Source organism: Mizuhopecten yessoensis, unplaced genomic scaffold (genome assembly GCF_002113885.1).
Source record: "Mizuhopecten yessoensis strain PY_sf001 unplaced genomic scaffold, ASM211388v2 scaffold10175, whole genome shotgun sequence".
Taxonomy (NCBI): Eukaryota; Metazoa; Mollusca; class Bivalvia; order Pectinida; family Pectinidae; genus Mizuhopecten; species Mizuhopecten yessoensis.
Window position 1 is genome coordinate 227,484 of NW_018408416.1, and position 25,409 is coordinate 252,892.

The window sequence follows — 25,409 nt, forward strand, 5'->3', positions numbered from 1 at the left end:
AAAGATATTAACTATCTAAGTTTTGTAATTATGTTCAGGAGATATGACTATGAAAACGAAGAAATGTTGGAATAAATGGTGTCTTAAACGTTTACGTTGTAATTATGAAAAGGTTCTATGAGGTAGATAGTGTCTTCTCGGGGAAATTAACAAATCAAGGAGCCGACATGACTAAAGCATGGCGGCATAAAATAAATTTGTTTTCATATTTCGTCACCAATGTATTTCGACAAGTGGAATTTCACAATACATCACTGAATTTAACGGTCGATATTGATATCGCCCCATTCATTGCTTACACAGGGAGTTAAGTAAAGAGTTGTGTAGGCTAAACGGTAGATAACTAACGTATTTAAGATAGCTATGTCGACCTAAGGGTGTTATATAAGACACAATGTGTGATAAGAACCTCAACGAAAATTAACAGATATAAGTGTGAATTACAATTAAATTATTTAGGATCGGATCACTTATATGTACTCAACAAGTAAAATGCATAATAACCTAATCGAAATTTTTGCTAATTATGTCGTTCAAAATGTATGGAAAAATACCGTAAAGTCCGATTAATCGATAGGATGTTATCTAGATGAAATACACTGGTGTTTCACAATAACAAATCCAGATGTTTACTGTGTATGTGATTAATTGTCATTCGTACAGATTTTGTCGTACGCCCGGACGTCCGAACTATTGGAAAAGTGGTTTGTTTACAGTCTTTGGACACGTTATCAATAACAAGACATGGCATATTTAGGAAGTATTGGAGTGTTTTACATAATGCTATATATCAGTGGGAGCTATCCACAGCGTATTACACATGTCAACGGTAGCAGTTATCAAAGAGGGTATCTTAGTTCGAATGTCTATAATTTATCTAGTAATGTGAAACCTACAGGTAATCGCACACAGGAAACTATGTCTTCAGCTGTAACACCGCTACCTGTTAGTGTCAATAACATGGTGTCTAGTGCCAATAACAGCGTGTCTACGGCTGTCAAACACTCTTCAACTTCAACACCTGTGGTTACTAACAGAACTAAAGTGCAGTTTTCAACGCTTGTAAATTCGAATATGTACAGTAAAATACTTCCTTCAGGAGTACTACGGAATGGAACTTCAAATATAATTGGAACCGAATTTCACAATGCGCTACCATTACCCGTGGGTATTAAACTTTACAGAGGTGACTCGCACAATATGACGATAATCAGTGTAAGTAAGCCTGGGCAAAACACCACAGCAACCTTGTCACATGTCCCATCAGTGTTTCAGTCAAACTTCAATAATCTTTTCCAAAATACTCTACAAGGAAACGAAATCCAAACACAGTTAAGCCACTTTATCAACACGAGCAATGTTACTCTGCCTATTCCAATTGTTGTACAGGACAACCTTGAAAAGGTCATTGATGCTTTGCTGTTACATGCTGAAGGCAACGATACCGCTTTTTTGCAACTCCTGTTTGGCAGTCAGAGCGGTTTGTCGCTCCCACCGGAAATGTTAAAGAAACTAGGCAGGTTATATGGAAATAAAGAAGATATAAATTTCAATGTTATTCTTTCTCATCTTACAAATGGCCAGAAGAAGTTATTTTCCAACTTTATAATTCAACAATTTTCTCCTGTCTCTACCGTTTGTTGGAATCACCTTCTTGAGCTGACAAATGACAACGCCACAGCTTTTAAAAGTAAGTATAATACAACATATAATGTAAAACGATTTGAGAAAATTGATTCAGATTATCTAAGTTCAGGTGTGTCACACCAATCATTATTTGTTTTCAGAGTTGAAACTAAATGATATTTATGATCACATTCGTAATATTAACTAATAGACTAGTTTACAACCATTAGTTTTTATTGTGAATGATCATATTCCCATTTGTACATATACATGTATATCATTTTAAATATTTATTTGCTATTGATTATTATCATTGCAATGTTATCGGAGTTTAATAAACATTACAAGCTCGGCGGGTAGTCTAGTAAAGTCAAATATTTTTATCTAAAGTGGCATTGATGCCTTAAATATTTATACTTTTGTACATTTAAGTGATAGACGCCTCTGGTAAAATCCCTACTGCAATACTGCAGGGGAACTTGAAATGGACTGGCTCTTTTGACGAGTGTATGTCATCAAGAGGCATGGGACATGGTCCTAGGACATTTGATGGAAAGTACTGTACCGCAACACTTTCTCTAGATGAACTCCTGGTAAGCAAATATAATAAATCGCTTCTTAAAAGATTTGTTTTTTTATCAAGTTTTGTCAATAGTCAAAAGAGGCAACAATAAATAGCTCACCTTTCAATGCAGGGTAACGATAGTAAAGGTTAAAAGTGGCTTGGCTTATGATGTTTTATTAAAACATGGCGTCATGTGGATTTTGACATAATGGTATTGCTGCTCAGTTTGTTAAAATTCACCAGGATATTTTGTTACCAACGTTTCTTTATTTTCTACTGACGAGAATTGTACTTTACTTATCAATAAACAAACCAAATGATTATTTGACAAAGTATACTTACATGTGTCGAAGAAACTACCCGATACCTTAATACCTCGAGGTTATTTCCTAATAATTTGATACCTTCAGTAAAATAATAAAAATTCTGAATAATCAGTTCATATCATTATACCTCGACTTACGTCAAAACAATTTCCTTGGACGATTATTATTTGAATTTAGTTATTCAATTTCCTCTGCAGCCACCACCATTGCAAGTGAATGCAGAGATGGGCCTATGTGTTCCTGACACGTGTAACAAATATGAGATTAAGCTTATCACGGATATATGTAGGTATACTGATATACAAAGGATAGTGATCACACGTTCAGAGCAGTAAGGATGGCAGTTGAGTGAAATTGCATGTAGACTTATATTTATGATATCGTGAGACTGTGATACCTGTGTATATATTTTGTATGATAAAAACTAAAAGTGCCAAACTCATTCAATCAAAAACAAAAGATCATGACAAGAGATATTATAATATTAACACATTAAAACAATAGACGTTTAAATAGGAATTGCAAAATACATTGCAAATCACTTGTTCATCGACACAAAAATAGTTTTATTCAGGGAAGCAGTCTTATGTACTGTTGTGTTATATACCAGTGTTCAAAAGGAAAAATAATATGTTCAGCTTCTGAGAAACAGGCTATCGAAATATTATAGAATAATGCGTGCATACATGGTATATTGTCTTAGTGTTGGGACTGGTGGCGCTCGGGAATGCTTCTCTATACAGCACTGCTATGGTATGTCAGGAGCCTGCAGAATACGACACTCTATCAGTGGCTGCCATGTAAGTAATCGTCTCACCAAATCACCAAATCAAGTTGTTGACATGTTTATTAGTTTTTTTTATATTTATTTTCTCCCAAATATATACTGTACTCTCTCTGACCTATTTAAGCAACTGAGGGTATTTATCTCTTACCAATGGTTTCCTATCAAACAGTTCCTATAGGGCTTTGAACAGTGTCTTTTTGTGTTTAGCAATCTATTTTTAAAGTCAGATCATAGCCGTTCAAAATTACAAAATACAATATACCATATTAATCGATAAGAAAATGATATGACAGATAGATTATGTCTGAAGCTCCGTATGTATTACATAATACCACGGACTTAGATATCTAATCTAATTCCGTGATAATACATATAATAAAAGGACAAGCCAAAACATAAAACCTATTTCTATGTTTTTTCTTTATAGCATGTTTTTCGCGAGTTTTGGCCTGTTCATACTCTTTGCTACGGTAATGGACATAAAATATACTAACGATATGAAGATGGAAATGAAGGCAGGAGTGAATGGGGAGCCAGCCATTGCCGATATCCATGAAAGCGGAAACGACGCACCTCCAGTCATAAAAACAGGTAATATGTCGTGTCTTGAAAGGAATAATGATTATATAACTTTTGAATCGTAATTCAAATTTACCTTTACAGCGCAAGTATACATTCTTTGTTAATACATTACGTGTGTTACAGGAATCAGAGCGCGGCTGTTGGTTTCATTTTCTTTGTATACAAACGGTCGAAAGTTGCTCAGTAGTAGACGACAAAGAGCGGACAAATTCGAAGCAGTGAACGGTATTCGTTTCCTTAGCATGGCATGGGTCATCCTAGGACACACGTTCCTACATATTACGTCTAGCGGCATTATGGGTAAGTATTTTGTAATAGGCTCTTTTCTTGTTACATGGGTATAAGTCTTTAAATCTAAATTTGTTTCAAATTCTATGAAATGAGATGTCCGTCTTGAAAAGACTTATATTCATAAGACAACATGTACCACATAGAGTCCTCAACGATTCTCTGAAGACGTGACACCCTTATAGAGATTAACACTGTGTCACAAGTGCATGTTTAATTTCTGTGTTTGGTTTTCACTTCTATACAGCATATTAGCCTACATTCAATCATTTCTGATTAGATTGTGAGAGGACTCTCTTGTTTAACATTACTGACAAATCCGTGTTATTGTGGTTCAATTAATGAATGCATAGTTCAAAAATGATCACAATGACAGTGGGCCCTATTATCACAATGACAGTGGGCCCTATTATCACAATGACAGTGGACCCTATATTATCACAATGACAGTAAGCCCTATCTTATAAACGCACTCATTCATCTTATGTTTCAGAGAATCGGCTAACATTTGTACCCGCTGTTTTACACCAAGTGTCAGCAGGAGTTATAGTGAACAGTCTTCTCTCCGTGGATACGTTCTTTACACTAAGGTGAAGGCATCTTAACAACACATGGAATCACTACACGTAGTTAACTAACTTCTAGGAAAGTTCATTAGAAGCTGAAGCTTTAGTATTTCCGTTTGTAACTTTAAATAATGGCAATTACTTTTTGAATAAATAAGGTTCAATAAGCAAAAAACAAGATGATCAGATGTGTATTATTTATTTTATTATAATAAAGCAAATCATATCATAACGCAATAAGAAACCTAGAGTATACTGGTTACTGTGTGAAAACGGTTGCTACTGTGTAAGAGATTTTGTTACTTTGTAATAGTGGTTGTTACTACATGTATGTATTAGTGGTTGTTACTATGTATTAGTGGTTGCTACTATGTATTAGTGGTTGTTACTATGTATTAGTGGTTGTTACTATGTATTAGTGGTTGTTACTATATATTAGTGGTTGTTACTATGTATTAGTGGTTATTACTATGTATTAGTGGTTGTTACTATGTATTAGTGGTTGTTACTATGTATAAGTGGTTGTTACTATGTATTAGTGGTTGTTATTATGTATAAGTGGTTGTTACTATGTTAAAGAGGATGTTACTATGTAATAGTTGTTGTTGTTTTGTTGTAATTATAGTTACTGTATCAAAGTGGTGGTTACATTGTATTAGTGATTGTTATTGTGTCATAGTTATGGGAATGTGTTATTATGTTCGTTATTTTGTTAAAGTGATATTTGATGTGTCAAATTCATTTTACTATCTCCTAGTGGTCTGCTACTATCCTACGTCTTTATGAAGGAAATGAAGAGACAGGACGGGAAAATCAACTGGTTCATGTACTACTTACATCGGTTCTGGAGGTATATTATGTATTTCATATTTTTACTGTTTCGTATATTATATGTCTAATGTCTGTTTTTGTATTAAAACATGCTTAAATACTTAATATATTTCAATCCTACTCTCTCTCGCAGACTGACACCGCCCTATATGCTAGTGATGTTTATGTACGTAGCGCTAATGCGATATACCGGAGATGGTCCGTTTTGGCCAAAAAATGGACATGAAAAGGACTTTTGTGCAAAAACATGGTGGAGAAATCTTCTTTACATCAACAATTTTGTTGATAGTTTCAATTCGGTAAGTGCAATAACAAGTCAGTATAGTGTCCGGATGTTCTGGTTATTTTAGTGGTTTCGTATATGGTACATGCAATAAACAATGCACTCTTTATATTGCCAGAACAATGTTGCAATATAAAACGAGTGTTCATTTCTAAGAATATATAAAAAATAAAATCATATTTATTACAAGTAACATATGGTTTATTAGCATACAGAATATTGCTTTATCACAATTTGATAGAATGTGGTGACTAAAACATCATCATTTTTGCTTTGTAACGGCCGCTGTTAACATTCAGAATAGTTTATATTTATTCGATATATCCGACTGTATAGACTTGTATCGCAAAACACACACAATATGACGTAGAACATTACACTTAGTATAAGGTATAGCAATTAAACTCAAATTGACAGTGTATGGTGCTGTATTTGTGAAGTTGCTATTGTATGGTGTTATGTGAAGTAACGTTGACATTTTATTGTACTATTATTTAACTGTTGTGTTGACCGTGGATGGTGCTATACCTATGATTTTTTGTTGACAGTGGATGGTGTTTTACCTGTTTTGTTGACAGTGGATGGTGTTTTACCTGTTTTGTTGACAGTGGATGATGTTTTACCTGTTTTGTTGACAGTGGATGGTGCTATACCTATGATTTTTTGTTGACAGTGGATGGTGTTTTACCTATGTTTTGTTGACAGTGGATGGTGTTTTACCTATGTTTTGTTGACAGTGTATGGTGTGGACGTGGTACCTCGCCAACGACATGCAATTTTACCTTATCAGTCCACTACTTCTTGTACCATTATACTTGTGAGTACCTCATTAAAAATAATCGGGGAATCCCTGAAATCACTTTTATTGTTTTCATTGTCCCTGGATGTCATTCATATAGTTCTACTTCAGAAAATATACATATCATGCAAAACAAGTAAAAAGCAGCGTTAGAGGCAACCAATGACTTATACCACGGACTTAGATAACATCTAATCTAATTCCGTGCTTATACTGATGCTTGATATTTGCAATTTGCATGTTTGAAGATGTGTTCATGCGGGATAATGTTATCAAATATTGTTTTTTACAAACATCCGACATAATGTATACGTTATTTACAGCTCCCGCCGACACGGTGGATTGGTGTGCGGCGTGTTCCTTCTTGGTACCACTATAACGTCATACGTTGTGTCATATCAACTGGACCTGTCAGCTGTAATGTTTAATGCCAATTCAACGTATGTATACTACATTATACAAACATAGAAGACAGTTAAATTGTCTATTATGCACCACATGCTATCTGCTATCATTTAAGGTATAAAGACGAAAATATTACAGTTTTGTGATTTTTTTTAAGACAATGAATATTCTAAAGTGAGTTAAAAATATGTCACAGGTTAGATATCGATTCAATTGTAAATTTTGTGTGCAAATATTAATTCTGTAATGTGTTAATGTCATCCCTCCCTCACGAATTTCACTAAAAAATTATCCCTTTTTATAAACTCAAATTGCCTGGTACAGTGTCCGTCACTGTTGATATTCTCTTCTTTACCACATTACAGGTCTACTACAAACGAGGACAACTATTTCCCGTATTACTTTGTACGACCATATTGTCGGATGGGGCCGTACATCGTCGGTATCGTGGCGGGTTACATCCTTTATGTAAACGAAGGAAACTACAAATTAAGTAAGGTAGGATTCAACGGCATGTGGTGCTCTGAAGTAAAGTAATGGATTTTATCACGAGTAAGAGATAGTGGAAGTTAAAGTATGTATCAATAAAGCAAAGACACTGTGCTAGGATTAGGGAAAAGTGCGAATATTTGACCATGCATGCCATCCTCGATATCGCGATGAAATATTTGTTTAGTGTTATCCTCATTCATTGTAGGGTTTGAACATGTTATTGTGGTTCCTAATGACGGTGACTGGATCCGTGGTGACGTATGGTGTGTACGGACCGGCGACTGGTACAAACTGGGACCCCAGTATAGCAGCTCTCTATAACGCCACACATCGGACAGTTTGGGGGGTGTGCGTGTCCTGGGTCGTCGTTGCTTGCGTCACAGGCTATGGAGGTAACGCCTTTCTCAACTTTCTTTCAATTTGAGTTTTAACTAGACAAATCTATACCTTTGACATGATGCATTATGTTATTATGTACATGTAGGTATGCTTCTTAATGTTTAGAACTACTAATATCTAGAATCCGTGGTAAATATCAATGAGGACGGGATCTGTCTTTTTAGTGTTTTTTTTTATTCATTAGCATTATGAAACAATATTTATCTTTTGAATTATGAGTCCAATTGATCTTTTCATTATTGAACCAGATTTCTTATGAACTCTTCTGGAAAGGGGAATGCATTGTAATGCAAGTTTCGCGTAAAACCAATCGACATGGTAAAGAAATTGTAAATATTATTATCAATATATTTTGATTGTGTTCCTTAGTGTTCTTAATTAATGCGCAATAATGACTTATTAATGTACATAATTCTTTATTTACAATTATTTTTAACTGACATAAATTATTTGCTAGTTTTTGATATTTCGGATTTTTTAAATCAACATATTGACTTTTTGTATCTTTCATTTATACAAACGGTACATGTTTTTTTGAGCAGGGTTTATAAACACGTTACTGTCCTGGAAGGCGTTTATACCTCTAGGGCGCCTGACCTACTGTGTGTACCTGGTACATCCCTTGCTCCTGTTCTACTTTACCGCCACCATGCGTCACACCATCTACGTCACAAATTACACGCTGGTACGTCTCTTTGTTGGCTTGTTATAAAATATCTGTATAGGTATTGCATTTAACGGCAATAACTACAACAAGTAGTACCGTACATGTTACGAGTAATCAAAGCCTGTACACGGTCTGTGTCGAGCTCAATCTGATTAAAATCATCTGTTACATGGCTCCACCTGGTTCAGGCGTAGTACGAATTTTAAGTTGACGAAGCCATGTAACGGATGATTTTAATCAGATTGTGTCGAGCTTAGCGAATCAATAATGTGAAACGGTTGCAGAAAAGGGCAAAATAGTATAGAAATGGAGAACATGAATATCCGAACTGTTGGAAATGGTATAGCAGATCAATGATTTTATAATCCATGCCCTCTTAGCAGAAGAAAATAACGTTTTAGTAGGTCAGTATATATGTCACTACATACGATTATGCTATATATAGCAGTTTTCTTAATTTATCCAAAGTAGGTCAAAATGACCGGTCACCTTTACATGTGATCAGAATACAAGTTTACAATAACCTTAGTCGTAAATGAAAATATTATCATTATATTGTCAAATAAAAGTGTTGCTGTTTTTGCTTGTTGTAGATCTACATCTTCCTGGGAACGCTGACATTATCAAACATGCTTGCTTTTCTGACATCGTTGGTATTCGAGGCTCCCATGAAAGAACTAGAAAATATCATATTCAAACGCAAACGCAAATAGACTCGTTCTTGTTTTATAACCTGATTGGATAATTACATAACGAAATGTGAATACTATTCAGTCATAAATCATAAATATTTTATCGGACACGGAATTGCGCCCCATAGGGTTAGTACAAGACTGGACAAAATCTTATACATCTTCAAAAAAGATCGGAAGAGTTAAATAAATGTATATCGACGTTGCGATTATAACACAACAGGACGCAGTTACCATCCAAAGCTAGCACTGCTTTGTTACAAATACTGGATGTGGACATTTTTTCAATAAACAAACACCTATTTTTGTAGATAAAAGTATTGGCATGACTCCCGACAGAGTAAGTCAGTCAAACATATGAAGTCGCGTGAGGAGTCATTGTCGGGAGGGGTTAACTAATCAACTGGCAATCATTTCATAGTGACGTGGGTCCGTGTTTAGCCCATTTGTTTGGCTATTTTAGCTGTTACTGGGATCAAGGACGCTGTCCGGATTCTGGCTTGACGCAAGCCCGAGATTATCCTGGCCCTGACACCAGACTTTGACATTTTGACACCAGACCTACATGTATATCTGTCAAAATGTCTCTTTCTGATTCGCCTCCCTCCCGTCTTGGTTGCTGTGATTGGCTCAGGTTCTGCGATGACGTGGAAACTAGCGTTTTGAATTTCGACATACACAAACGTGTCCACCATCGAATTCTTCAGATAACTGTCTAATCCTGTGTCTACCAAGGTGTTCCATTTCTGCCCAAACCAGCATGCAAGTTGTTTGGTATTTTAGAATCCAACCATAAATAAAAGTGAAGCTTGAAAATTATGTCCGGTCAAACAAAATCCTCTATCCACGCGAAAAGGGAGCATGAAAACAGACAGTGCGTTTGACTGGATACCTTCGGGAATCAACTGCTAAAGATAAAATTGCAGCAAAACACATACAAGGAAGAATATCCGGTATTTCTTTGATATTCCAAGAACATTTTCACCGAAAATATCAAATGCATATCTTTTTTCATAAATACTTCATATATATATATATCAGTATAAAATGAGTGTACATGTAGAAAAATCGTTTTGTCCAATGGAACTAAACAATCCCATATCCACACTTCTGATATTATCATTCTCTTTCTCCCAGCGTTTTCTTTTATATTTTCATAACATTTTTAATCAGTTTATGCTCCCTCTTGTTCTTATAATATGCTTCTTGTGCAATAATAATCAATTACATCAATTCTATATATTATATACTCTTTCTCCCATTACACATTTCCCTCTCTGTCTCAATTAAACTTATAAAACTACTGATATATCTCTTTTGTCTCTTTTTCTCTATCTCTGCTTAATTTCCATTTTCTTCTGTTCTATTGTCTTATCAAACTGGCTAGTATATCTAGGGTCAAGCAGCATGTTCCGGGGTCAAATTGTGGGTTGGCTGAAGATGAGACTATATATAGCTATAGATAAGTTCATGTCTCGCTCATTTCATATAAGATATTTAACAAGTTGTGATTGATTATCATTTATATCGACTAGATTGAGTTTATTCTATGAGCTCCATTTGATCAAGAACATTATTTGAAAAGATCATTTGAAATTTACTCAGTTGGATAACAACATCATTTCTTATGAGCTGAAAGTCTGGTTTATACCATGATTATTATTTAAGATTTTGTTTTGCTTATTCTTAACACAAGATTTGACTTTCGATGATAGAAAAAAACGTTCTTCAATACCGGATGTTATAACGCAGACATAACATTGCAAAATATTTTGACATAACATTGCAAAATTATAAACAAAAACCAATGAGACGAAAGTAATGATACAGTACATATTACAGTAATGGGATAAATACTCACAACACAGCTTTTCACAATTTTTCTTAATATAATATATATATACATGACATGCTTCATTCTATCATTTGACTTCTGCAATACAATAAAAGTATACATGCATACAAAATAATCCATTTCTTCTCTCTCAATCATACACAATGGCATGTCTCTGTACAGGACAGTGAATTCTTCCATTATAGAATTACATCTTATTATCTGCCTCTATAACTCATACCTGTCTTAGTAATACATAAATAATATGTCTCTTCTCTTTCTCATTAAGACAGATTAAAATGTCTTTCTGTAAACGATATTAATTTAATATGTAATATAGTTACTCAAGTACTTACAAATTATATTTCACTAAATTATAAATACATCTCTATTTCCAATATTTTCTGTCTTCTTGTGTTCCCCCTACGTATAGTGGTGTTATTCAGTCTTTGCGTATTGCAAAATTAACTGCTCTTATGAGCAGGTATTGATTGTTATGTCATTGGTTTATGAGAGTAACTGGTTTGTGAGAACGACGTAATTTTCTCACACAAACCAATGACGTAACAATCAATACCTGCTCACAAGAGAAGATAACTCTGCAATATGAAAAGACGGAATACTTCCTCACTGATTCTGATCTATTCTGGCAACAAATTTTGATTCCTGCAATGCAGGTCTCATCATGCATATTGGTTAATGTAGCAATGCAAGATTAGGTAATCTAATTAACCATATACAGCTATTGTTGAAATCATTTTTAAAGGTTTCTAAAGCTTGTTTTCAGTTATATCATAATATTTTCAACTTTCAAAGTATATCATTTCTGTTTCTGATTCTAATATATCTTAAGAGTCTCTAAATCTCATGTTTTATGTGTCACAGTTTGCTTTTCTTCATTGAACTTTAATGGAATTTTCCCCGCTGAAGCATACTGAGGTGTAGCTGCACCAATCACATTTATCTGTGGCAAGCTGGTAACCATGGATACAGGAGCAATCACACAGCTTACTGTTGACAGGGTGTTCATCTAAAACAAAATAATTACCAAATATAGTTGTTGCTCTATAAAATTCACTTCATAGAAATACCATCCCAACCTTTTTAACGTTTCCGAAAAACAGGAGAGATGTTGTACAGCTTGTATTGCTAACCTATTTCTTTTGTTGCATTTAATCTAACCAGACAAGACGTTGAGCTGTTTCTGCTAATGTCAGACCATAGTGGCCCTTTCAGATTTCTTGTGACTCATTGCAAATAATTCAATTAATAACACTTGGTCAAGCAATTAGGGCAATGACAGGAAAAACAATGAAAACAGATCATGAAGAATTCTAGATACATGTATAAAGTAAAGAATGTTTGAATAAAACACGTTTAGGATAGAAAGCATTTTTCTGATCAATTTCGAATACCGTTCTTGAACACAAATTGAAACTGATCAGCCAAACAGATAACAGGATATCTATCTTTGATTATGAATTAGTTTTGAAAAATAACTGTCCTCTTTAATTATACAAATTGGAAGCCCCTTTGCCCAGAAATGCTTCTAACTCGTTAGGCTTTTTGAAGCCATGAACAAAGATCATGAAGGGCCTACATACCGTACATGAAATGCAAGAAAGATCTGTGCATACCTTCCTGAGAAATAGTGATAAAAATTATCAACTGTTAAATTGATTCTAGGCTTTGATAAGTTCCCAGACTGAGTATGTACAACTATGAACCACATGGAGAACCAGTTTGTAAAATTTGAGAAAGCTCTTTGTACCACTTTCTGAAAAATATTGATAACAAACTTCAAAAGTCAAACTCAAAAAAGCTGCCTGCAGAAAGCCATATTCTTCTGATGCTTCTCAAAATGAAACATCAACAACTGAGAACTAATCAAGGGGAACCTATATAATATCAAATTTGAAAACCTCCATGCTGATTTCTTACAAAATATGGATAACAAGAAATGTTTAAGAACAGATTGAATGGACATCTATATATGACAATGTTAATTTAAACACCATCTGATGATGGTGGGTTTATATAAATAATCATCTGCACTGAAGTAGTAGCTCTTTTAAAGATTTTAGGTAACTGCTCTCAATGTACAAGTTGTAGCAGAAGTATTATTTTAACACCAAGTATTGCACTAAATTATGATTGCGCTGGTTGAAGTTCCCATATACAATGTATTGCTTTCTATTACATATTTTGTGGATACAGAAGTGATGCTCTAATCTGTTAAAATTTGATAGTGTACTAAAATCAGTATATGCTTACAGTACCTGTTATGCTATATAGAATAGATATCTGTTATATGTACTTACAGATGTATTCCCCCATTTTTAGTCTTCGCATGTCTGTATACAGAGAGAAAGCAGCCGAGAGGTCACAAAGGTAACGATGGTGTCTGACATAGTCGTGTAGTGTACTCTGGTTCTGTACAAACTACCAAGTTCCTGCTCCGCTTTCCTTTGGAGATCTAGCTCCACACAGGAACTGAAGACACCATTCCTTAGGCAGCATGAGCGTGATGTCGTTGATAAGTGTGCAGAGATCCTTAAAATAACCTCAACCCACACATTTTTCTCCATGCCGTTCCATGGTACCTAGAAACCTTTGCAATATTTTCTCTTACATGAATGCATCGCTCTGGCTTCAACCTTTAATACACCCTCACAGGTCCAAGCAGGAGTCAATTCCATGGTGGTGTTTCCCAGCTGAAAAACTCAAAGTCCACACTGGCGAGCATAAACAGAAAGTCTCCCTTGATAAGATTTTTATTACAGATATTTCTTTAAATTGGTTTTGAACACACTATCAAAACTCTTTAAAAATATCACCTTGAAATATAGCCAGTTTGAGCACCATACCACAATGTGTTAGGTGAGCCGACGTCCAGTTGTTTTTTGTTTTCTTTACATTCACCTTCATGATCCTCCAAAACAAACAACCCTATCTAAGGTCTTCACCTTCTTCTTCTTTGTGGTAAGATAATGTTCCTCAACAGAATTATCCGATACTGATTGAGATTTTCGTTTTAGTCTCCTTGTTTTGAGTTCTACATTTGTTGATATGCCATCAGGATCAAAATCACTATCACTGTCAGAATATCTGACTTCTTCTGAATCTGTATTGGAGCTTGAACCATCATCTTTTGTAACTTCACTATCATAACTGTTTGATTTGTTTTTCTGATTGTGCATTTTTTTACCTGTAGATGCCTCTGTGCTAGCACCGACAATCGGGTTCCTTTCTTTTGAGCGTTGAACTTTTACAGAGGATGTAGTTTTAATGGCAGTTACTCTCTGAAACAGAACAAAACAAAGTTGCAGTGAATAAAGGATAATATGTTTATTTTGTATTAATTAATTTCCATTTGCAATGAAGCTCTTACACAAGCTTGAGTTTCCTCTGGCCCAGACACCCGACTTAGACATTTTGACAGACAGATGTCTGGTGTAGCCTGAGTTTCCTCTGGCCCAGACACCCAACTTAGACATTTTGACAGACAGATGTCTGGTGTAGCTTGAGTTTCCTCTGGCCCAGACACCCAACTTAGACTTTTTGACAGACAGATGTCTGGTGTAGCCTGAGTTTCCTCTGGCCCAGACACCCAACTTAGACTTTTTGACAGACAGATGTCTGGTGTAGCCTGAGTTTCCTCTGGCCCAGACACCCAACTTAGACTTTTTGACAGACAGATGTCTGGTGTAGCCTGAGTTTCCTCTGGCCCAGACACCCAACTTAGACATTTTGACAGACAGATGTCTGGTGTAGCCGGAGTTTCCTCTGGCCCCGACACCCGACTTAGACATTTTGACAGACAGATGTCTGGTGTAGCTCGAGTTTCCTCTGGCCTAGACACCCGACTTAGACATTTTGAAAGATAGATGTCTGGTGTTGGGGCCCCACAAACGACATCTATAGATATCTGTCAAAATGTCTAAGTCTGGTGTCAGGGCCAGAGGAAACTCAGGCTACACTTACAATAGGTATAACAATGAAATGATCCTTGGTTAATATTTTATCTAGTGTAAAAAATAATCATTACACTGTACTTTGTTGTTTAATCATTTACTGTTTATTGACCAATTGGAAAACAGTACTGTGAAAAATCCTTGATAAATTATGACATTATATTTTTTAAATGGCCTAGAGCAATCCTGCTTGACAAGGCATTGACATAAAGTTCAAAATTTGCATGTCTATCCCAAATTTGTTCTACTCAGAGTGATTTTCCTTGGGATTTTTCATGCAAAATTTGTACTTGTGAAAAATATCCAAGCATTTAAACCACTTGGTGACTATTCATCAACGTCAAGACATTTGATAATTATACTCTACCACCAACAACCTCAGCTCCTCTACAGAGAATGGTTTTATGTCTAAAAATCAATTGGTAATAACGCAGCAATAGAAACCATGTTAGTGGTACAACTACGTTTTTCTCGCACATCAGACAGGGATATCACACGTCATACCATGCTATATTTTTCTATCTCGTACGATCTGTCTGGTTCCTTTATACGTGACATTTCGCGGAAGTTTTACACTGCCATGTATTCATCCGCGCGTTAAAGGCTTGAAATTGACAATCTGCATTATAGATATTCTGATTTGTCGTTATGTGTATTGTTTTGATGTTGATAGTTACCTGATGTTGCAGATAAAATATAATCTACACTAGCTATACTGTGAAATATATTGTCTTCTTTGTAAGGACGGACTTCATTTTTACGCGGAAGCATTCAAATGTAGCTTTAGTAGTGTAGAGGCCATTTTTAATTGAAGCCCAAGACGGCATTGTTGTAGTCTTTAGCAATAAGATTGAATGGTTTTTTTCTAAATAAAAGGTGCGAGAAAAAACAAACAATTACCTGTAACTGATCATGAGCCAGACCGGGTAATCTCAGTCTCGGGCTAAGATTCTGTAACATCCTAACCGAGGCACAAAATTTATGTACAGAATCTTAGCCCGAGACTGAGATAACCTGCATGATCTCGCTCAGTTATAATTACAGATAATATATTTTATTATTCTCACAAGATACCTGTACAGCCTTTTCTAGGCAATTCTACCTGAAGTTTTCCTCGGAGAGTAGTATATTGCATTGTTGACATATCAAATTCAAAAACAAAATATCAGGAAAAAATCAGGAAAATACTATTGAAATTTTACAGTTTTGTTTCACATGTTTGTAAAATAAATAACAAAATTATGTAACATGTGCTAAAAAAAAGTCTTGATAACTCATATTTATTGCTCTGCACTTGGAGCTTGTTCACGTCTTCAAAATCAAAATTATCCAATTAATGGTTAGCATGCATATCACCAACAGAAAGACAATACTGTGTTGTTAATTTTCACCTATTTACACTACCTACCTCTTTAGCATAAATTTTTCCATTTTTGCCTTTCTCAAAAACTACATTTCCTTTCAATAGTTCAACAAATGATATTCTTCCTCTCTTCCTCAGTCTCTCACTGCGGAAACATTTGACCGTGTCGCTGGATTCCACATTCACTTTTTTTGGAGAGGGATTAATGTCTTTATTGGCAGCATCAACAGGCTTGGATGCTTTGTGTTTCTTCGTAGTTTTATTTTTGTCTGAGGTTGATAGTGACGGTTTCAGAATTTGTGGTCTATGTATTTCATCATCATCTTCATCATTGTCATCGTCGTCGTCAGCATCATCACCGCTACTACAGTACAAGTTTAGAACTATATCATCAGCCTCTAATCCACTAGTATGATAACTAGTATCTGGACTAACTTGATTAGTTTTGTTGACCTTGTTATCGAGTTCTTCTTCTGATTCAGGCTCACTTTTTATGCCTTCAAACTTTAGCTGTGTTATGTTACAATCTGAATGTGCTACCTGCTCAAAGTTGGAAGGCTGCAAAACACTGTTAGTACTCAGCACAGGTAAACACTTTCCTGGAGAAGTTCTTGATGAACTGACCTTGGGAGAGATCATAGTGACTTGACTATTATCTTTAGTCAGAGGTAAAACTTTCGAAGCACTTCCAGTCACTGTAGATGGAACAATGCAACCCCCTGTAACCACAGATTTTGGCCCGATACCTGTATTTGGAAGGACTAACAGCGGCTTCCCACCTGTTTTAGGGAAAAACATCCAATGCATGTTGACACCTGGTTGGCCTGGTGCTGCATTCTGTGTTTGTAAACTCAGAAACTGTTGTTTTTCTGGTATTTGTGCCAGCTGTGATTTCTGTATTTCATGACTGTTTTGTACCTGTTGTAGATTTTTCACCTGCGGTAATATTTGTATCTGTGAATGTTGATGACTTTGAGTCCGTTGCGCAGTCTGTATCAGACCATGATGAAATGCAGAAGATCTGTCAAAGAAAAAAAATAGTGAATTTCAATGTTAAATACAGTATGCACATATTTGTGTAACTGAACATCTAAAACTTGTACAAGTTTTATTGTTTGAATATTTCACACATGTACATGTACAAACAGTTACTGTCCCAATGAATTTATAAGTCTGTTCTACAACGATCAATCAATATATGGAGTTTTGCTTAAGTTTCATTTTGATAATAGCCTGAGTTTCCTCTGGACCTGACACATGACTTAGACATTTTGACAGTTAGATGTCTGGTGTGGGTCCCCCACACCAGACATCTTTCTGCCAAAATGTCCAATTCTGGTGTCAGGGTCAGAGAAAACTTGGGCCAATTTTGATATAGCATGAAAAACAATGACACACAATTTAAAATGTATAGAGAATTTACTCAGATGTTGTTAAAAAAATGAACTATCAATTTCTTAAAATGATGAAATGTTCAGATCAAAAATCAAAATCATTATACAATTGTTTAACATTTTCCATGAGTTACAGTCTCCATCTTCTAGATCAAATACATGTATCTTGATCATTATTTAATCAAGAAGGCTACTTTCCTTTTTTTAAATTGACACACTATCCATGATGATAGAGTAATACAATGTAAACTGATTCATTCAGCCTTATTGAAGGCAACACATTATAATTTGACCTTTGAACTATATAAATGGGCCCAGGAATGATTAAAAGTGTTACAGCAAAAATAAAACAGAGGCCCAGAGAATCTGAATTATTCAACTAGATATTATTTAAGCAATCGTGGATAATTATTCTGAGTCTCATAAGATATTCTGCTTTGGCTCTATCTTTCAGCAACACCCTAATCTTATTAGGGTCCCATTAGTATTAATATACCTGGCTTCCCCTGCCCCGGCCAGGTATTAAATCGATCCCATGTCTCGTAATGAAGCAATCCCAGGGTTAATCACAGCGGGCAGATTTTAGCATTAATTAACAGCAAATGGGTCTGCATCAATACACTGGTTTGTGATATGAACTATAACTATTGATCTCCTTCAGATTAAGTGGAGTCTGCCTAAAAAGTCGTTGAATAACTGTATCAAGTTCACACAGAGACTGTAATCGAAGGCTGAAATAACCACCATGTTGGAAACTATGTCTCTCTACCAATATTCGAGCAAATTAATATTTGTGACATCAAAACTTATGTTTCTAAAAATGTTAGTCTAGTGGAACATATAACTTCAGAGGTTTACCTTATTGAAGATTAAGAAGTTTGTTTTGATGAGCTAGAGCAAGATATACACAACATAGTTCCTGTTGCATATAGTACTTCAAGCAGATTTAATGGCTTATTTTACTTAAGATATACACAAATATAAAACAGCTCAAGATATAAAATATGTTTGCAATTCTCTTTGTTTGGTTCTTGACAGAACAGCAATATAATATATATAAATATCATATTATATAAAATCTTACTTCAAGTTAGGCTGTAAAGCTGCTGAAGCTGGAGGACTGGACTTGGAGTCTGTAATGTCTGGAACTGTAGTTTTCATTCTTGATAACACTTCCCAGTCTTCCAATTGTCTTTCCAATATTGGTAGGTCTTCATAGTCATCCTCAATAGATCTTCATAAATAAAATACAATATAAACAAGATTTTAACATCACATATGTGTAATATACCACACATAATACATTGGAGGATTTTTAAAAATGCTTCTTTCTATCATTTCTGATTGGTATGCAACATAGCACTTTGATTTACACTTAGATGTCAATACATGTACCAAGCTGTTTTGACCTTGTGGAGATGTTATTGATGGTCAATATGCATCTTTGATAAAAGGAAACGTCTCAGAAACATTTATTAATAATCTTACAAAATTAAATTGAACATTCCTCTTTTAGATGATTAGAATCTACAGTTGGTTCTTTGCTGTTTCCGTCATACCTGGTAACTATAAACAGCCTGGCTCAAGCCAACAGTCTAATAAGATACCATTCAATCCTTACGTTTACATTCAGAACAAGAAGAAAACAAAAGAAAACTGTGTTCCAAATTAATGGGTCTTTCTTTTCTGTTCACGATACATTTTATGCTTTACTAATAAAAAATCATGGAACAGACATATTTGCAGAAATGAAGTGATGTTTTCTATGCATGGCTTCCAGTCTGGTCAGGCAGCAAACCTCTATCAGAAATCATTCAGGAGTTAATGTCACAGTTTGAATTTTAGAAAAGACATCATTGGTCCTGATTACTCTACTAAAATGATGAAAAGATTCTGTTTTCAAATGAAAAACAATCCTGTGAAATAGTTCTTGTAGAACTTTAGGTAATCCGGTTTTTCAATTTATACTGACATTAAGCAGTACTAGTTGTGAGTGTTGAGTGCAGTCACGTGATAAAATAGGGTTTGCTGGTCATGTGCCAGGTACATTATGTGATTGAATGCACCTAATATTAAACACCCTGATGGCCATGTTAAAGAATAGAGTGTTCGTCTGCTGCCATAATTGCTAGCCTTAATGATATTGTGAATGATTACCGACTTTAAATGTTGATTTCTTCACAACTGTTTGTCATGATCATGTTGTCAAGTTTTAACAGAGGCGTGTTTCCCCTGGATACGTGCCACATCTGCGACAACACACCAGAGGTGGTATGCAGATTATTTGAAGAAAAAGTAACAAAGCAGTTGTTTCGTACCTTATCAGTCAACAGTCAAACTATTTTCCTATGTAGTTTTTGGGATCCAGTAGAGAAACTGTGTTCGGAGGCCATAAGTGGGGAGAAACAGTGTCCTAGGGCCATAAGTGGGGAGAAACAGTTCCTCTGCTGGGTTCCACACTCCTCAGAAAAATAGTTGGACTGTCGACTGATAAGGTACGAAACAACTGTACACTGATATTAGTTTACAAATTAATTTTTCTATAAATATTTATTATGAAAATTCATATGTTTTTTCTTTGGAAGAAGTCATGTTGTTTTACTATATGGTTTTGAGGTCAAGGTCTGGTGAATGGTGAGATGTATATATATATATATGTACTGTAAACATGTGCACGCAACATGTAATTAAATCATGATTTTACCAAATCTTTTCAATGAACTTAGCCAAGTAAAGTTGGTATATAAATTTCTGGTAATAATGTAATAGATCACACACTCCTCTTCCTCTTTGGGAACTGGTGAAGCATCTTTCTCAGGAAGTTCTGTAAATGAACCGTCCTCTAGATATATTCCATTGGTTGAAGACCAGCTAAAATGGACAAAAGGTATTTGGTATCAGCAAAAAATCGCGCAACATACATATGATACAGGCCCATCTCGCTCCTGTCACAAAAGCAACATTAGTTTTTGTTTGAAATTTTACTTCATGACTTTATAAACATGTTTTAACCAAATTAATAGCATGCATAAACAATATGTATATATAGTACAATGCAACTTTACTGTCTTCTTTCTACTACACACTATATATTTTATACTTTGATTTTACAATGAAATGGTTTTATGTGGCAGGGAAAATTCTGAAATTTTATAGCAGTGGGACGTATTCAGCCATTTTTGGTTGATCTCAAAATTAAGAGGGGCCAAATCATCTTTTTCTTCTGTATATCAAAGTAATTCTTAAAAAGTTCGCCAGTCAAAAATTTCATTTAGTTTGTTTGTTAGTGAAAACCCTGTTGATTCATCCTTTTATACATGCATGTGTAACACAGAAAAGAGAATAGTGTGCTCCCACTGGGGATCAAGCTAAAGGGAACGCCCCTCTAGCGTTAAGCTAGAAGGCAACTGTAATCCTGCGTACAATTATAATATGCCATGTACACTTCTCCCCTCACTACCCCCTCGCCTCTGTGGGCGAGTGATTGAGTGAAACACCACAACAACCCAGGTTCTAATTATAAATACAAATAACTCCCGGTCACCACAGGAAGAGCCAATTTAGACTCCAATAATGAAACAGAAAAATTCTGTTTTTTCATTGGAGATCAAACCTGCAATCCCCAGCTTCTTAGAAAGCCGCTTCATCGATCTAACTAAAGGAAATTTTGAATTCCCAGTAAATTGTGCAAATCTAGAAGGTGACTATTAATCCTTCATATCTTTAATGTTCAATTAAAATTTGCCATAATCTTAAAAAAATGAACAGTATATATATATACACTTATAACGTAGCCGAAACAACATCAAATTTATTGCCAACTCGACATAATTTACACCTTTGTACAAATGCTTCACTTAATTTGTCTAATGAAGGGGATAAGGTATACATGTACCGTACTTAGTACAAGTATTGTAGCTACAGTATAGTCATTAAAACGTGTACATCATACATAAAAACTCACTGCTTACATGTGCTACATATACAATCTTTACATGTACACTACATATCATTCTTACCAAACTGAAAAAATGTTTTGGAAAATAACAGGTGAAGAAATAAGTAAACAATTTCTTTGTATAGTTGTAATTTAAAGAGGATGCTATATACATGCAGAAACTAATATACTACTGACTTTATATGTATCTGGCTATATATTAGTTACTTACGGCACACTATGTATTCTATTTCAATATACATGTATATATGAACTAACAGGTTCAATTTCACAATGGAAGGGAAACTACTAAGCTAAATTTAGCTTTCACAATGGTTTGGCACGCTTACAAATGAATACCTATTGTGATTAGAGTCACTAGAGTGACTTACGTTTATTTTGCTTTTTACTTTACTTTAATTTATCTGAGTATTTTATTCCTCTTCTTTGTCCTACGGGGGCTCCATCAATTTGATGTTTATGACCTCGGGGGTCCTGTTGCAGAGGTGTGAAAAAGGGGATTATTTACAGTGATTAGGGTGGGATTTTTGTGATTTTTTTGTGCAAGGTATTTGATAAAAAGATAAATCTGGCGTATGTTTAGCGTGTGATGAGGGGTTCAAGGGCTGTGTAGGGTAAGTGTGTCTTGAAGTCCTCTAGTGTTGTGCAGTGTACTGCTGCTATGGGAAGGAGATTCCATTGTGTTATTGTCTGTGGAATCTCCTTCCCATAACAGCAGTACAATGCACAACACATGTACAATGAATATTTGTAGGTGTCCTTTGTAGCAGATATGTGTTTGTATGCGTGAGAGTGTGCATGTCTGGTGCAAGCGTCTACGGGTGTGAGTATATGAGTTGGGTTTAAAGCTACGATTTTGTGTATGATTTTGTAAAAAAGGATAATTCTTGTTTAGCTGCACCATGTTTGTAGTGTTGGCCATTGTAGTGTGTGGATCATATCTATTACGGAACTAGTGTTGTGGTATGTTTTGTACGTAGCGTACTGCTCTTCATTTTGTTTTTTCTATTTGTTTAATTTGGTTTGTGTTGTGTAGATCCCGAATGGAAGAGCAGTATTCAAGTTTTGGCCTGACTGTAGTGCTTTGTATGCATGTTCTTTTATATGTGGTGAGTTTATTTTAAGTTGCGTTTAAGAAAACCTAAGGACCTATTGGCATTGGCTGTGATGTTATTAATATTTTTGTCACATCGTAGGTTATTTTTTAAGTGTTTGCTTGATTCTGCTTGGTGTAATGTGTGGTTGTGGAGTTTGTAGTCATGGTGTATTTTGTTGCATTTCGGTGCAATGTTGAGTATGTTGCATTTGTCAGGGTGAAATTTCATTAACCAATCCGTCTCCCATTGTACTGCTGCGTCAAGGTCATGTTGTAGTTTTAGTGTGTCTTCTTTGTTGTTTATTGTCTTGTATATGATGTTGTCGTCTGCAATCAGTCTAAGTGTATTCATCATTTTCCAATATAAAGTATCGTATTAACCATCTGTGATATATATGAAATATGTGCTTGCTAAATCCAATATATTTTTACATGTTTTATGCTTATGATTTATGCTGATGTTATAATTTGTATTGTTCCTGCTTTTAACATGCATGTGCTATCATCAAACTGTTTTCTGATTATTTTAGTAGTATCCATCCTTTTCTATTAGCATGCCTTTTACCTTGTTATTACTCTGTTTTTATACTTCTGTTTTTATACTTATGTTTGTCGCAAAAATAGCTCCTCAGAGCTAATGTTCAATGTTATGCCATATACAACACGAAATAAAGCTTCTTGTAGACGCGATGGCGACCGAAGCACATATGGCTATATTTAGATACAACAAAAATCTGCATTGTAACCTATTAATAGATCGGGCTCTAATGTGTGGATGTTGTAAATATCACACGTGTTACAAGTGGGACATGCAGAACTTTTGAGTTCGTGTGTTGTTTTCAAGGATGCACGTGCTGGTTACTATAAAATAGTATAATATAGAATGGTATAACTATATCAGACCTGTCCATGAGCATTTTAGCGACTTCTTCGTTTTTCCACAGTCCTACAATGGCTTTCAATGTTAGCCATCTCTGCATCTGGTTGCCGATAGTGATTCGGTTTGCCCTTCTGGAAAATCGCTGGTCATTTTCCTCTGTTTTATATCGGTGCACTGTAAGCCCGTGCACAAAGATCGCCTCCGTCATTATGTGTTTTTGTCGGAAGTGATTTCAGTGGTGCCGAGGGTATTACGGAACATAACGGTGCAGACGCGAGGCGTTGTGCGCAAGCCTTAACCACGTGCAATATAGGGCCGGTTAGTGTAAGCCCCCGCAATGGGTCTCCAGTACGCATGCGCGGGAACCATGTTCATGTTTGGGGGAGTGGACACGTACGACATAAAGTCGACTCTACCGTAAAAGATTCGTTTATATGAATATCTGTCTACATATCTTAATATGTAAGAAATATGCTACGTGTTTGTTGTTGATAAACATTTTAACACATAGACACAAGTAATTTTAAGGAATTAAACAAATACATGATACTGATACAAAGCTGGGAGGTACAGCGTGTTAGTGTGTGTGTATGGGGCGGGGGGTCTTTGAACAGCTGTGTGTAGTTATTTATTGTTTAAATAAAAACAGTTTGATTCATCTTTAACATTTGTCTTACATATGATACTCACACGCATTATATTAAATATAATGACCGCGTCAGACGTGACATGATATGAGCCTTTCCAGATGTATACTTTATTTTTTATTAGTTTTCCATATTTATCTTTAAAAATCCTTGAATGGAATAAACTTTTTTTCAGCCAATTTTTATTGAATTTAGCACACTGCTACAGAATAAACCAGCGCTTTTTAAAGCATACATGCAACCATGCAGAGACGTGTATACACAAATGTACGTCTTACTGCAACCTCATTTTTTAAATTTTATCCGTTTCAAGAATTATCGACTATGATGAGTTCTGGACAGTACGACATGTATAATAAGTACATGTAAGTCCGTGACAGTATATACCTATCATAACATAATGACAGAAGAGCAAACACGTCCGTATTTGAAAACCTTTTCTTCTATCGGAAGAGTGGATGACCGAGCGACTTTTAGGACGTCATAAAGCATGCAGCGTCATACTTTGTGTTAATTTAACGACTTTCTAGATTTCACGGGCCGAATCATCCATATAATACAGGAATGCGAAAATCAATATATTAGGCATTGCTGTACACCCAGGCATCATGAGAAGCTGTTAATGTATTATACGTACGACATAAAGTCGACCCTACCGTAAAATATTCGTTTATATGCATGAATGTATGTGCTCAGTTAACTTATTGGTGACTCCAGCTAGGGTACTGATACTAGGTCTTACTTTATAACACTTAACCAGCTGTCTAACCAACATTCCAACAACTAATTACAACTAACCCTGACATGGAAAAATATGGAACATAAAGTGTAATTACAACGATGGTATCATAAAGGAGTATGGTTTGGATTTAGCCTATTAAGCTGACCATGCTACACCCCTTTCTGCTGATCACCTTGGGGATTCTCCCTCTGATCACCCTGGGGATTCTCTCTC

At 35.4% G+C, this 25,409-nt stretch overlaps 2 protein-coding genes across 3 annotated transcripts; one reads left to right on the top strand and one right to left on the bottom strand.

Moving 5' to 3' along the window:
• Positions 1-616: 616 nt before the first annotated feature.
• On the top strand, positions 617-11,037 carry LOC110459650 (nose resistant to fluoxetine protein 6-like). Of its 2 annotated transcripts, XM_021511998.1 has the most exons (15): positions 617-1,690; positions 2,059-2,219; positions 2,715-2,802; positions 3,221-3,317; positions 3,732-3,895; positions 4,010-4,186; positions 4,668-4,764; positions 5,498-5,590; positions 5,705-5,870; positions 6,592-6,671; positions 6,977-7,093; positions 7,424-7,556; positions 7,756-7,942; positions 8,492-8,634; positions 9,210-11,037. In XM_021511998.1, the coding sequence occupies exons 1-15, from the start codon at positions 745-747 to the stop codon at positions 9,327-9,329; spliced, it is 2,769 nt and encodes a 922-aa protein (XP_021367673.1). In that variant the 5' UTR covers positions 617-744; the 3' UTR covers positions 9,330-11,037. The 2 variants fall into 2 exon arrangements, with proteins under 2 accessions (XP_021367673.1, XP_021367674.1); XM_021511999.1 differs by lacking the exons at positions 617-1,690; positions 2,059-2,219; positions 2,715-2,802 and adding an exon at positions 2,834-2,918.
• Positions 11,038-11,126: 89 nt separating this feature from the next.
• On the bottom strand, positions 11,127-24,124 carry LOC110459651. Its single transcript, XM_021512000.1, has 6 exons — positions 23,831-24,124; positions 20,652-20,744; positions 18,958-19,107; positions 16,525-17,500; positions 13,464-14,444; positions 11,127-12,172 (listed from the first exon to the last, which is right to left on the bottom strand). The coding sequence occupies exons 1-5, from the start codon at positions 24,013-24,015 to the stop codon at positions 14,067-14,069; spliced, it is 1,782 nt and encodes a 593-aa protein (XP_021367675.1). The 5' UTR covers positions 24,016-24,124; the 3' UTR covers positions 11,127-12,172; positions 13,464-14,066.
• Positions 24,125-25,409: the final 1,285 nt, after the last annotated feature.